General features: G+C 38.5%; 2 protein-coding genes across 3 annotated transcripts in view; one reads left to right on the top strand and one right to left on the bottom strand.

Moving 5' to 3' along the window:
* The window catches only part of LOC133970350 (junction plakoglobin-like), a 115,414-nt gene that overhangs the window by 13,553 nt on the left and 86,646 nt on the right, over positions 1 to 15,215 (bottom strand). Inside the window, exon 11 of the mRNA XM_062407133.1 lies at positions 14,724 to 14,876. Coding sequence (XP_062263117.1) covers positions 14,724 to 14,876 — 153 coding nt within the window. The remainder of the gene's footprint in view (positions 1 to 14,723; positions 14,877 to 15,215) is intronic.
* LOC133971618 (uncharacterized) lies at positions 732 to 14,299 on the top strand. 2 transcript variants are annotated; one of them, XM_062409046.1, is made up of 8 exons: positions 732 to 1,181; positions 2,843 to 3,027; positions 4,492 to 4,581; positions 6,127 to 6,216; positions 9,332 to 9,431; positions 12,057 to 12,206; positions 12,294 to 12,341; positions 13,692 to 14,299. In XM_062409046.1, the coding sequence occupies exons 2-8, from the start codon at positions 2,983 to 2,985 to the stop codon at positions 13,940 to 13,942; spliced, it is 774 nt and encodes a 257-aa protein (XP_062265030.1). In that variant the 5' UTR covers positions 732 to 1,181; positions 2,843 to 2,982; the 3' UTR covers positions 13,943 to 14,299. The 2 variants fall into 2 exon arrangements, with proteins under 2 accessions (XP_062265030.1, XP_062265031.1); XM_062409047.1 differs by lacking the exon at positions 732 to 1,181 and having other exon boundaries at positions 2,685 to 3,027.

Raw genomic sequence — 15,215 nt, 5'->3', positions numbered from 1 at the left:
TTTACGTGGGATACAAAATACAAAATACAACTTGAGATCACTGGACTGGCAGTGTAAAAGGCTTATTTTCCCGTCGTTCTTAATTGAGTGTAAGCTTAAAGACATTGACAATTTGTAATCCTAATGGTGTTAATGTATTGTCGTTGTAATTCTGGTTTTCTATTCTACACAGAGCCTCAACCATTGTATTCATTATGGTCAATGATATGTATTTATATGGCGCTTTTCTAGTCTTGACGACCACTTAGGTGTTATGATGGGGTCCAAGCATGAAAAGACTGTCCTCTGTCCCTCCTGATTGAAAATTTAAATAACTGAAGAACAAAATATAACTATTTCTGTCTTATATATAAATATATAAATAGATATGGAGGATTTTTCCTCAGTCATAAATAGAAGTGAAGTTACCTACCTTTGTCAAAACATCCACAATAAAGTTTGTGTTTATTTTTCACATAGTTTAGCTCAAGAGTTTAGCCATCAGCGTTACTATGGCATCATTACCATTTAAAATAGTCCTTCCCTTCAGTGTGTTGCAGGTTAAAAACTTTAACCACACAATGTAGGTCAGCAATGTGCATAACATTAATAATAATGTTAACTGCAGTAGAATGTTCAAACAGTGATTGCTTGTGTGGCTTTCTGTTACCTCCTGTGCCTCATGACTGAGCTGCCAGGGGAATTTTGGTGTGTTTGTGTGTGTGTTTGTGTGTGTGTGTGTGTGTGTGTGTGTGTGTGTGTGTGTGTGTGTTGGTAGACATGGTATTCAGGGACAATTTACCCGTTTACACACCAGCAATCCGCGGACCTTAGGGTAATTTGAGGACTATGCCAAGGTCCCCGAATTTCAAACAATTTATTTGCATTCGTGAGTGTCTGAGGAACATCCTCTCTCATTTTCGTTCATAGTCCTTTTTTACCATAAACCTGTTTTTCGGTGTATCCCAGTGTATAGCACAGCGCAACCTATCTGTGGTGCTTATACTGCACTCTCATACACATTTCTGACACACACGGTTCGATTTTGCCGCCCTTTTCACTGATTGGTTGGTTTGAAAAGTGGGTGGCGTCTACAGGCAGTTCGCTCCAAGGACCGCCCCGACTGACGGCATTTAATCTTTAAAGCCCATTTGAAGCAGCTGGCGACCTAATGGAAGCAGTAGAGGATTTAAAACATACAGGTAAGCATTAAAACTTGTAAATAAAGTAGATAATTGCATGAGGAAGGATTTTTACACCATAACAATAACTTATTAGTTATTAGTTAGTCTAAGTTTTTTTTTATTGATGCATATTTTAATGGAAATAAAGTAAGGCTAAACTAAATGGATATTGGCATTAGGTTGTTTTTACAGCAGTGCTCACGCATGCTGTTGAGGCCTGTGTTACCTGCACAAGCCTGCACTAGTAGTAGAGCTAACAGCTACCAGCTCTCAGCTGCAGCAGCTTCATAGTAGGCAGGAGAGGATCAGTCTTTTGTTTTGGAGGAATGTGCCTCGTGCTGTGTTGTGTAACCAGCTGTCTTGTGGACAAGAGAAGGTGAGGATGTTTGATTCTTGTTCATTTTAAGCCACAGTTGCTTTTCATGCCAGTGGAAGCTGCGTATCGGGAGTGGCCATGCCCCCTCGTTGAGGTGCATGCTTCACACACATGATAGTAATGAGCACAGGTGGTGGGGATGAGGACAGAACATTTGAGCAGTTAGAGTGGTGTTTGTGTGCTGAAAACAACTAAAAAACAAAATAACCAAATCTTATGTGATTAAAAAAGTAAGCTAACCGTGTTTCCACAGAGGTTTTTGGCTGTTATTGTTATTATGAAGGTGTAAAGTACAATAGTGAGGAGAAACAAAGCTGTGGTATAGTAACTGGTGCAGTGTGTGCCATTTAAAAATGCTGTTTAATGTTCATGTCGATTATTTAACTATTCCATAGCTAAAAGCAAGGATGAAATGTCAACAGGTTTTATTTCTATTTCATATTTTTCCCTGAGACTGGGTTCTGTGTATGATAGAGACTCACAGCACTCACGTTGTCTAACATAGTCTTTCTAAATTAACATTTTGCATCTGGTAGAAAACAGGTTGAGCAGTTTATTATTTCAGGTTGTTATTTGAATTAATACAAAATGATGAAAAACTAATCACATGTCAGAAGCACTGATGTGATAACATCCTAAACCACTGTCCTTGTAAATGTCATAAAGGACCTTGGATCAGAAATCTGAACCCAGGAGTGTGCTATCGCACAATAGTCAAGTCATGCTGATGCTGCTGTAAATATAATTGAACGTTAATGTAAAGTTATATATGTAGGTTAAGTTCTTGTTTGAAGAAGCAGGACAAGGTAAGTGAGTGAGGAGGAGATATAGAGACTGAGGATGATCATTTAAGCAGATGAAAGACTGTATTGATTTGTGTGTTTGTTCCTTCTGGGTGATAATGATGGGACATCAATCCCACAGAGGTTCAATGCAGCTGATGTAGTTATAGAATCTCTGTACACTGAGATTATGTTACATTAAATGGTAGAGAGGTCAGTCTGTGGTCCAACACAGCTCTACACTAGAACAGACATCATCCTCCTGTTTATATTTAGTTCATGTGCAGCCTATTTCTATTGTAGAAATGGGTTTCTACCTTTTAATGGGCATATGTAAAGAAATTAATTTCGGTGAAGCATTAAGTCCTTTTGTATTAAATTTAAACTTGAATGTTGATTTATCAGCTCAGAATATGGCTTCTGCTCAGATGCCACATGTACATTACTAGACTTCTAGTACATAATAATCATAACAACAATCTTCTTTTTATTATGTTACTCTGGCTTTTGACACTGGCCAGTGAATCATGCAGAGGCGAAGGCGCATTAATCTCCAGAAATCTGGAGGGATGTCATCAGATGTCCAACATGGTGAGGTACCATCCACATCAAAGCTTTCTACAAGAACTCAAAAGAGGTCAACACATAAGGCCCAAAAAAGATGCCTGCAGGGACATCAGCTGGTCGTCTTGAATGCTTTATTAAGGTATGTAACAATTTCAAGTTCATGGTTTGTGTAAACAGTTTGAAGCTACTTTTGGATGGTATGTGTCTGCATATTGATTGATTGTGTGCGTAAACTTAAGGAGGCACACCAACAGACTGTCCTCTTCTTGCTCTCATCACACTCTTCATTAGTGTTATTTTCCTGACCATCTCTTACTGCTTCAGCTACACTTAAGCCACTTTCACACATGAAGTGCACTCTGGACTTTGTTTGGACATCAATTGGCGGAACTGTAAGTGTGACCGCAAATGTCAGATTCAGTCACACCGGAATTAACAGGTCTTTAACATGCCAGCTCCCTAATACAAAATCTGGGTAATGTCTGATATGTGAATACAACAGGTAATAGTCTGCAGGATTCACAGAGTGCTAGTGGGTGTGTTCATGATGTTGATGCATAATATGTACTTTAACTGCTTCTTACTTTTTTCTGATGGCCTGTATGTTATTTTGCACTCTTTTGTTGATATTTGATAAGTTCAAATACTCGCAGTTTCGTTATTTTTAACATTAGTGATGAGTCCTTCTGCTGCATGCTCTGACGGTGCTCCTCCTCTCAGCTGATACAATTTGACATTTGCAGTAATGAGATCGCATCTGACAGTCTCTTGCGTGAGCTGCATATGTAAAAAGTGTAGGGTTAGGGTTAGTGTGTGTGTGTGCTGTCACCTGAGTGTATTATGGTGTATAAGGACAATGGTATTTGAGGACAATCTCAGAGGACGTCTTTCAGAATCTAAGGCAGAATAACATTTGAGTGTGTGTGTATTAAGCTCTGACACCAATATGACTTGTGTGGACCATACGTTATTTGGGGTCCCTCCCGTAGATGGGGTTGTTAGTGGCATTACTATGGTATTTAAGAGTACTTGTACAACCTGCATTTGATCTTTATGTTAGTTTAATGGGAGTGGTAAGTTTTCGTATTCATGATGTATGTCACAGATGTGGACCCGGTCACCAATAATGCATGAAATGCAAGACAAGATCATATTTAAAATCAATCAAAACAAATCTAGGCATGTTAGAGGCCTGGAGTCAGACAGCAAAAAGCTCACAGCCACCAATCACAGGTAGCGTGAGACCAAAATGGGTTGTCAGAATATAAAGAAGGAATCAAAAATCAAATTCATCCGTCAAAATGAACTGTGATTAGTATAGTTCTAACAGCTTGCAGGCTGCCGTAATCAGACACTTCAGGTGACTACAAATACTTCCAAAGTGCATTTTTCTCCCCACAAAATACTTGGAACCACAGTCATGATCACTGTCACATAATGTTAGAGGTATGAAGATGTAAAACTATCTAGAGAGGTTCCACTTGTGCTTTTTGTAAGCTGTATGTGGTCTTTTTCAGCCTGACCTCAAATATCCCTTTTGACTACTGCATTCACATTACTTTACTTTTTATTCAACTTTTCTTCCATTCATTATCTGCTACAGATGACGACCGAAAGAGGCCAGATTGAGATGACTGCAAGCAACCTGAACCAGTCAAGTCCAGTGCTTGATCCAATCACAAGTATTGGACAGGTAAGTGAAGTGTGCTTGATGACATGAATTGTGGCAAAATGTAGGGTTAGGGTTAGTGTGTGTGTGTGCTGTCACCTGAGTGTATTATGGTGTACAAGGACAATGGTATTTAAGGACAATCTCAGAGGATGTCTTTCAGAATCGAAGGCAGAATAACATTGGAGTGTGTGTGTATTAAGCTCTGACACCAATATGACTTGGGTGGACCATACGTTATTTGGGGTCCCTCCCGTAGATGGGGTTGTTAGTGGCATTACTTTGGTATTTAAGAGTACTTGTACAACCTGCATTTGATCTTTATGTTAGTTTAATGGGAGTGGTAAGTTTTCGTATTCATGTTGTATGTCACAGATGTGGACCCGATCTCTTGCGTGAGCTGCATATGTAAAAGGTGTAGGGTTAGTGTGTGTGTGTGCTGTCACCTGAGTGTATTATGGTGTATAAGGACAATGGTATTTAAGGACAATCTCAGAGGACGTCTTTCAGAATCGAAGGCAGAATAACATTTGAGTGTGTGTGTATTAAGCTCTGACACCAATATGACTTGGGTGGACCATACGTTATTTGGGGTCCCTCCCGTAGATGGGGTTGTTAGTGGCATTACTATGGTATTTAAGAGTACTTGTACAACCTGCATTTGATCTTTATGTTAGTTTAATGGGAGTGGTAAGTTTTCGTATTCATGTTGTATGTCACAGATGTGGACCCGATCTCTTGCGTGAGCTGCATATGTAAAAGGTGTAGGGTTAGTGTGTGTGTGTGTGCTGTCACCTGAGTGTATTATGGTGTATTAGGACAATGGTATTTAAGGACAATCTCAGAGGACGTCTTTCAGAATCGAAGGCAGAATAACATTTGAGTGTGTGTGTATTAAGCTCTGACACCAATATGACTTGGGTGGACCATACGTTATTTGGGGTCCCTCCCGTAGATGGGGTTGTTAGTGGCATTACTATGGTATTTAAGAGTACTTGTACAACCTGCATTTGATCTTTATGTTAGTTTAATGGGAGTGGTAAGTTTTCGTATTCATGATGTATGTCACAGATGTGGACCCGGTCACCAATAATGCATGAAATGCAAGACAAGATCATATTTAAAATCAATCAAAACAAATCTAGGCATGTTAGAGGCCTGGAGTCAGACAGCAAAAAGCTCACAGCCACCAATCACAGGTAGCATGAGACCAAAATGGGTTGTCAGAATATAAAGAAGGAATCAAAAATCAAATTCATCCGTCAAAATGAACTGTGATTAGCATAGTTCTAACAGCTTGCAGGCTGCCGTAATCAGACACTTCAGGTGACTACAAATACTTCCAAAGGACATTTTTCTCCCCACAAAATACTTGGAACCACAGTCATGATGACTGTCACATAATGTAAGAGGTATGAAGATGTAAAACTATCTAGAGAGGTTCCACTTGTGCTTTTTGTAAGCTGTATGTGTTCTTTTTCATCCTGACCTCAAATATCCCTTTTGACTACTGCATTCACATTACATTACTTTTTATTCAACTTTTCTTCCATTCATTATCTGCTACAGATGACGACCGAAAGAGGCCAGATTGAGATGACTGCAAGCAACCTGAACCAGTCAAGTCCAGTGCTTGATCCACTCACAAGGATTGGACAGGTAAGTGAAGTGTGCTTGATGACATGAATTGTGGCAAAATGTAGGGTTAGGGTTAGTGTGTGTGTGTGCTGTCACCTGAGTGTATTATGGTGTACAAGGACAATGGTATTTAAGGACAATCTCAGAGGACGTCTTTCAGAATCTAAGGCAGAATAACATTTGAGTGTGTGTGTATTAAGCTCTGACACCAATATGACTTGGGTGGACCATACGTTATTTGGGGTCCCTCCCGTAGATGGGGTTGTTAGTGGCATTACTTTGGTATTTAAGAGTACTTGTACAACCTGCATTTGATCTTTATGTTAGTTTAATGGGAGTGGTAAGTTTTCGTATTCATGTTGTATGTCACAGATGTGGACCCGATCTCTTGCGTGAGCTGCATATGTAAAAGGTGTAGGGTTAGTGTGTGTGTGTGTGCTGTCACCTGAGTGTATTATGGTGTATTAGGACAATGGTATTTAAGGACAATCTCAGAGGATGTCTTTCAGAATCTAAGGCAGAATAACATTTGAGTGTGTGTGTATTAAGCTCTGACACCAATATGACTTGGGTGGACCATACGTTGTTTGGGGTCCCTCCCGTAGATGGGGTTGTTAGTGGCATTACTTTGGTATTTAAGAGTACTTGTACAACCTGCATTTGATCTTTAGGTTAGTTTAATGGGAGTGGTAAGTTTTCGTATTCATGTTGTATGTCACAGATGTGGACCCGATCTCTTGCGTGAGCTGCATATGTAAAAGGTGTAGGGTTAGTGTGTGTGTGTGTGCTGTCACCTGAGTGTATTATGGTGTATTAGGACAATGGTATTTAAGGACAATCTCAGAGGATGTCTTTCAGAATCTAAGGCAGAATAACATTTGAGTGTGTGTGTATTAAGCTCTGACACCAATATGACTTGGGTGGACCATACGTTGTTTGGGGTCCCTCCCGTAGATGGGGTTGTTAGTGGCATTACTATGGTATTTAAGAGTACTTGTACAACCTGCATTTGATCTTTATGTTAGTTTAATGGGAGTGGTAAGTTTTCGTATTCATGTTGTATGTCACAGATGTGGACCCGGTCACCAGTAATGCATGAAATGCAAGACAAGATCATATTTAAAATCAATCAAAACAAATCTAGGCATGTTAGAGGCCTGGAGTCAGACAGCAAAAAGCTCACAGCCACCAATCACAGGTAGTGTGAGACCAAAATGGGTTGTCAGAATATAAAGAAGGAACCAAAAATCAAATTCATCCGTCAAAATTAACTGTGATTAGTATAGTTCTAACAGCTTGCAGGATGCCGTAATCCGACACTTCAGGTGACTACAAATACTTCCAAAGTACATTTTTCTCCCCACAAAATACTTGGGACCACAGTCATGATGACTGTTAAATAATGTTACAGGTATGAAGATGTTGAACTATCTAGAGAGGTTCCTTTTTTCTTATTTTTTTTAGCAATACTTGTTCTTTTCATCCAGACCTCAAATATCCCTTTTGACTGGTGCATTCTCACTATATTATTTTTTATTTAACTTTTCTTCTATTCATTATCTGCTACTGATGACGACCGAAAGAGACTTGATTGAGATGACTGCAAGCATCTCAATCAAGGGTGGGGTTGATAGTGGCCTTTCTTTAACATTCAAAGTCTGCCAACATCTTATCATGAGGGAAACGTTAAATACAAATTTACCTTTTTGCCAATGGTAGTAAGATACGGCTATTCAGACTACTGAACAAATATATTGGTGTCTCAAATGGGCTGTCTACAAAGTAACACTGTAAAGAGATTCTGTACTCCAATTATAATAAAAAATATTCCATTCACTTTACATTAAAAGTATTTAAACATATACTAATAAATATTATGAGTAAAAAAATGTATTGGATTGGATTCTTCTGGTGTTTCTGGTGTTTTGCCTGACCAGAAACACCAGAAGAATCCAATCCACTTCAGTTGTGGTTTATTCCAGTCTTTGTGCAGAGCAGCGGCAGGTTATATGGCTGATACAGACAGGTGGTAGCTGGTCAAGGCAGTTGAGGCTGTTTTATTTAAACAGAAAATATGTAATGCGTTGTCACTACACGTTAAACTTAAAACATAGGAAGCTAATGTTTATGGCTACCATGTAACTATTAAGAGCTAATTCAGTGTAATCATTCTAACCAACAATTCAAGTATCAGAATACTGCAACATTTACTAGGAACAAAGGAACTCACATTTCCAGTCAAACAGTTGTTGTATGTAGAGCACAGGGTTATTCTGCAGGTCAGGGCTTATACCTGAACTCAATCATATATACTGTATATTGGATTGAGTTCACCTCTTAATGATAGCAAATTTGTCCAAACTTAGTGTTGTAGTACAATCAATACGTGACTACTGATGTGTGAAGTGATTTTGCCAAAGGTGTATATGAGTGAAGAATACCCTCCAAGTATAGTATCTCTTTTTTACTTTGTAGATGGTTCCTGTGCACTCTTTGTTTTAATGGAAATTAGGTTGTAGCTCATTTTCTACCTTTTCTACAATTGGGAAGGACTGTTTGTGTTTTAAGAACGTTTCTCCAAGGAGCTATTGATCAGACAGTTGAGGATATTTCCAATTGTAATATGCATGGAGAAAGTCTGTTCTACTGTTCTGTTGCTCTGTACATACATTAACTTATCCCGTGCTCAAAAAAGTAATGGATTAATCAAAACTTGTATCTCATGCAATAGCATATTGAGTCCTTAATTTAATAAAACATTGTCTCAATGACCATCTCTAAGGTATTTAAACCTATTCAGAGCAATACAAATCCTGCAAACTAGTGTTTTTAATTGCATTGTAAATGGATTACACCTTTTTAGTGGGATTTTTGTTGACCTACTGCCCAACTTAGATGCATGTGCATTGTGTCTATTTTAAAGGGTATGTCAATCATGATTACAGCACCGTATAAATATATAGTATATTGAATCTGCTTTTTATTAATTTTGTTAATTGTTACTCATAAGTATCTTGAAAGATTTACCAATACATTTTTTTCTTTTTTTAAAGGAAACCAACTAATACAAACAGATTGTGAAATATCTTGCTTTTCAAATGTTAGACACAAACAAATGTTTCACTTTTGTTATTAGTGTCCGAAACATCGCCTAGTGTGCGCAACAATAGGCTCCTTGGACAAGTGCGTTCAGTGTGTGGGACCTGTATCCTCCTTCAAGTGGCTTCAATGCGAAGGTGAGTTTTTAATGGAGTATGTGGTAAATGGTAGTAGGTGGATGAATGTGCATTGTTCTAATGTATGACTGACCACACTGTAAAGAAAAACGGGTAAAAGAGATTTCATGATGAAATGAAACACTGCAACATCAATTTGGCAGCAAGTGAATAATTGTAATTCCAAAAATATTATGATTACTTGAAGAGGTCAATTTTGCCTCTTTTTCACTGACAAGGACTGAGTTAAATGGATCTAAGTTATCTTTTTTTTTTTTTTTAAACTGTAGTGTTTATCTACAAATCAGATTTATACAGTTTACAGTTCACTTGTCTTTCGTTATGTCATACAACACCCATTTTTTCCACTTTGTTATAGAAACATCTTCCTTCAGTCAAAGTTGGTAGGTCATTCTCTCCATAAAGTTTATTTCTCTTACAATCCCTAACCATTGTTTTATGGTAGGAGATTCAGTTTTGTACCAGTTTCTTGTTATTATTTTCTTAGTTGCAATCAACAGTATCTTGACTATATATCTATCACTTCCAGTTACACTTTCAGTTACATTTCCAAGGTACATAGTTCTCTAATGTTTGTCGTCCTGTAATAAATCCAGTTTGGTGCTCGTCAATTAATTCTGTCATGAAATTCTGATATCTCCCTGCTATAATGGATGTGTATATCTTGTAATCTACATTCAGTATAGAAATGGGTCTGTCATTTTTACAATATTCTGCGTCTTTACCCTCCTTGGGGATTACAGATATGATTGCTTCATTCCATGAGGGTGGCATTCTACTTTCCTTAAGGGTACAGTTAAAGGATGAAACAAGGAGAGGGGTTAGTTCTTCTCTAAAAGTTCAGTTCCAATCCGATGGAAAACCGTCACTGCCTGGTGATTTATTTGCCTTAAGCCTGGATATTGCCTTAGTTATTTCTTCAGGAGTTATAGGTGCTGTGAGAGCATTATATACCATTTTAATCCCTTGTTGTTTCCTAATTCTCCTTGCGAGAAGCCATGTGCCTTTAGGGCCTGTTTCATAGTAAATCTTGTTTCAGAAATCTAAGTTTTTCTCTCTATTTCGCTCCCTAATATCATATATTATCTATTTCCCCTTTAATATCCTTTATTTCTTGTTGGATTTGGGCTGTGTAAGTAGTTTGGCATTTTAGTCTTTCCACTAAGTTAAGATAATTTGCCTGCTTAAGTTTTTTTTGTCTTGACGTGATGGCTATTAATTTCCCCCTTATCACCGCCTTCATTGTGTTCCATAAGATTGTTGGGTTGATTTCTTCTGTGTCGTTTTCCTCAATGCTTTTCTTTATTTCATTTTTAATTTGTTCTATCGTTGTCTTGTTGTTCAGTATGCTTACATTCAGTCTCAAGGTAGAATTTTTCTTTTTATGCTTGTTGTGTCTACCCTATGATCCATTATCATGTGAAAATCACCAGCACATATCACTATACCTTCAGATTCTAAGGCCATGACTGAGAATAATGATTTTAAAGAATTGTTTAGTACTCCCTGGAGGAGCATGTACATTTATTAATGTAACCACCTCTTTCTTTAATTTCCCCTTCACCATAATATATCGTCCCTCTGTAAATCCTTGATTTCTTTGAGACACTCAAAATTATTCGAGTTTTGTATAAGTATTGCCACACCTCTTTTGTTGCTTTGTTTACATGTACTGTAATAGGTGTTTCTAAAACCGAATTTCTTCAGCTTTTCATGTTCTTCCTGGGAAAGGTGTGTTTCCTGCATGAAGACAACTTGGGCCTTAAGTTTTCTCATTTTCAAAATTATCTTAGATCTTTTAATTGGATTGTTCAACCCATTAACATTTAACGACACTAACGATATGCTGTTCATTTATAACTTCGGAGAATGGCGTTATACATTTCTTTCGGGCCCTTATTGCAGCCATGAGAAAAAAACAACAGCCCAAAGAACATTGAGCAACTCAACACTGAAAAAACAACGAACTAAGACAGTAGGCACTTGCCCCCCACGTTTCCCCTGTGGGTTGAGGGGAAGTTCCCATGAAATATGGGGGCACCTCCTTGGTGAGGTCTATTCTTGTTATACAGATTCTCTTGAACATCTGTCTCATTATAGCTCACACATACACCATCCGATCAATCCTAACAATGAGGACTATTAAGTCCAATCACCCAGATCCACCTATATACAAACCCTTAGACTATTTATCTTCAATGTCTTTTATGTGTTATCTTTCACTTACTTATTTATGTAGATGCACACACATACGTTATTAGTCCATTCCTAAGTGATCTTTTTAGATGTGTAGTCAAGTGCCCAGAGCGCAAGTGATTCCTTGAGATGATATCTTCCTGGATGCACATCATTTAACGTGCTTTTCATTCTGAACGTCAAATCAAAAACATCTGGAAGTGCCTTAGTTCACTGGTCACTAACTTTTTCTTAGAAAACCTCGGAAGTTCTAACATATATTGTTTGAGCACACAATGGCTTTTTCTGTTTAACCTTACCTTTACCCTTGTGGATTTACCTAACTCTACTATAGTGAGCTAATATACAATTTCAAATTGTTAATTGATTAATTGTTAGCTTTTCATGTAATGATGAGATATTCATGTTAGTTTTAATACCTTTTCCCAGAGGAAATTGCATTGAGTGACACTGAGGCCAAGGACAGTGAAGGCGAGTCAGATGACAGTGACACAGCCGTCACAGCATCAGAGGCTGGAAATGCTGGTTGTGCATTAGCTTCTACACTCACAAAACAGGTCCAGGAAACTGCAGATTTTGGTAAGTTGCCATACCCTAAAGTTAGGTTTCTATTTCTAAAATGTACCTTTTCCAGTGAAAAAACGACTTCTGTTGTATTGTGTTTAGCAGGAACTGTGACGTCCACAGTAGATGAGGCTATTTGTCCGTCTGAAGGTAAGGCAAGTTTTAAGGTATTTAGGAATGGTATTAAAGAAGACTAATGCAATAAATAAAGACAGCATATGATTTAATCGAATAAAACAAAAGTATACAATTGCTGGTTAAGAAGCATACTACATAACTGCAAAGTTGGATTCTTGGTGAGGACCTCTGTTGCATGTCATACTCTGCTCTACCCCTGCATCTGTGCATCCCAGTTTCTCTCTATTGTACTCCAATTCCAAGATTCCATTAAACAGCAGAGTAACAGAGCCGAGTCTTTAATAGTTTTTAAGATTATCTTCCAACACTGCATGTATAATGAAGGACTGCATGTATAATGAAGGACGCGTGTGTGTGTGTAAAATCGAGACTTAGCCATCAGTCGCACAGAGTGCACTTTCAAACTTCTATTAACAAATAACACCTCAGGGTGGAGGTAAGGATCCACTGATTTGTGAAGTAATCAGTCCGTTTGCTCTAAATAAATAAATACATCGGTGATACTCATGCGTAAAGCTGCGTGATGGATGCACACAAATGGAAGGATGAGGAAATTCAGTTTCAATGATCACAGTTTTTTGTCCCATGGTGATGACTCATCAGTTAATGTAGATCCCATAGATCTGTGATCTTGGATCTTTGTGCTGAAGGGAATCCAGTATTAGATTGACCGATGGAACAGAACCATCTCAATAGAAACACAGGCATATCAAAATTAATCTGTTCAATTTTATAGTTTTGGGGCATCACAATTTAATTAGTTGCTTTGCGTTGACCCTTTATGGTTGAATGTCCGCGTGCAGATGGGCAGGATATGAGGCAGAGCCACGTACAAACGTTCCCAGGTGAACTCGGGGATTACATGCAGAACCAGAAGAGACATTGAGAAAGTTAAAATCCACAGCAGAACTGTGGAAAGCTCCCAAGGATGCTGAACAACCTAACTGCCAAGTATACAGGAGAACGGATGCTCATACCAAATATTGATTTTAACTTGGGGTTTTTCTCCTAACAGTATCTAAATAATTCTCAAACTATTAATGGTACTACTCCTATAAGCATCCCAGATTGATCTGCCTAAAACTTGTGCAGAGTACACTACATACAATATGCACCAATCATCCTCAACATAAAAAAATGAATGAATAACATTGTTTGAATATGAATAACTGAGTTAGATAAATCTAGTTGGGAAAATCATATCAAGTGAACCGTGAACAGGTAACAAGTTATCAAGAATTTTCATCAAAGAGACAATTAGTGGAATTAGTTGGAAGTTTTGAAGGATCAAAGTAGTCATCACATTTTGTTATCTGTTTGTGGGACAAATGTTTTCTACATATTTTACTGTATGTCTTCCAGGCAAAACTCATCAAGAACATGATTCCAGAAAAGTGAAAAAGAAGATCTGGTCCAAGGCTGAGGTGGCTGCAGTAATGCGGCACTTCAAAAGTCACATAATCAAAGGAAGACTAGCCACAAAATATGAATGCAGTCACTGCAAGATGGTCGAAGGCTCCGTGCTAGCACAACGAACAGTGCAAAATATAAGGGACTTTGTCAGAAACCGGGGAATAACTGCAAAGAGGCAGACAGAGCAGCAAAAGCTGTAAATCCACTGACTTGTGTTCATTTGTTTTTGTTTGCATTGTGGTTTGGCTGATGCCTTAACGTTTTAAAAGGCCATTTGTTTCTAAAAATGTGTTATTGCAAAATGGATACACGTAATACTTCATCAGAAAAGCTAATGGAAGTTCATAATGGACGTGTATTTTGTTTGTAGCGTGTGTGGCTGCTAATAAAAAAAAAACTCCAGTTCTGTTATTCTTCATTATTTGGTTAAGCTCAGAATTGAGATCACTTATTTTTAAGTGATCCCTGTATATATATTATATTGTGTTCTTATTTCAACATATATCTAAGGTTTAACCTAATTTTATGGTAATAAAATGATGGTCCCCCTTATGCTGTGTTCTGTCAGGTGTGTGTGTTTATGTTAATGAGGAGCTATTTAAAAGGTGACGTCATTGTCCCTTTAAAGTCCCAACTTGGTTTGTTGTGTCCTCAAATGCCACAAAAGATTGATGTCTGCAAAAACCACAACCCAGTCAGGGCCTTGTGTATAGAGTTCTGTAGCTCGTTTCTACATTCTAAAGTGAGCTGAATTTTTTTCAGATTTTTTAGAGTGTGTTGACCTTACTCCTATTGCTCTAGGACCTCGGGAAAGGGTAGTCCCTGTTTACCACCACCGGGCCTGTTTGAGGAAAAAGTCTTTCGATACCATCTATACCCGTATGCGTGTGTGTGTGTGTGTGTGTGTGTGTGTGTGTGTGTGTGTGTGTGTGTGTGTGTGTGTGTGTGTGTGTGTGTGTGTTGGTGTGTGTGGCTCCAGACCTGGTATGTCTGCTGTGTCGAGGAGGCGTGTCTCTGCGTGTCCTGGTGAGCCTTCAGTAGCAGGTTGACCAATCGAGGAATAGCACCTGCCTCCCTCATTGGCGCTTGATTGGCTGGGCACAGTGCCAGGTTCCGGATCAAACCAACTGTGGCCTGAGGAAAGAAGAAGGATCAAAGAGCTTTCTCAACAGGATGTTCCACACTGTATGTGGGTCAGCTTTTAAGGCATTATTGGATGTGGTCCTCCAAACGGCAGTGCTACCTCCTGTTTGGAACCCCAGCAATCTGCACTCATGTTTACCAACCAGTATGTGATGCTTTATATCAAATGGAAGCACAGGGAAGAGAGGGAAAAGATCAAACCGTTTTCTATGGAGGGAATGCTCACTTGCTGCCCAGGAGACAGCTGGTTCCTCTCCCAGCATATGGGCTGAATCACTGCTACACCAGCAAAGTGTTCAGAAAAGTTCAGATCTTACATTTCAAGCACAT

Source organism: Platichthys flesus, chromosome 16 (genome assembly GCF_949316205.1).
Source record: "Platichthys flesus chromosome 16, fPlaFle2.1, whole genome shotgun sequence".
Classification (NCBI taxonomy): Eukaryota; Metazoa; Chordata; class Actinopteri; order Pleuronectiformes; family Pleuronectidae; genus Platichthys; species Platichthys flesus.
Note: the sequence above shows the minus strand (reverse complement) of the source record. Positions and strands in the feature narration are given on the sequence as shown.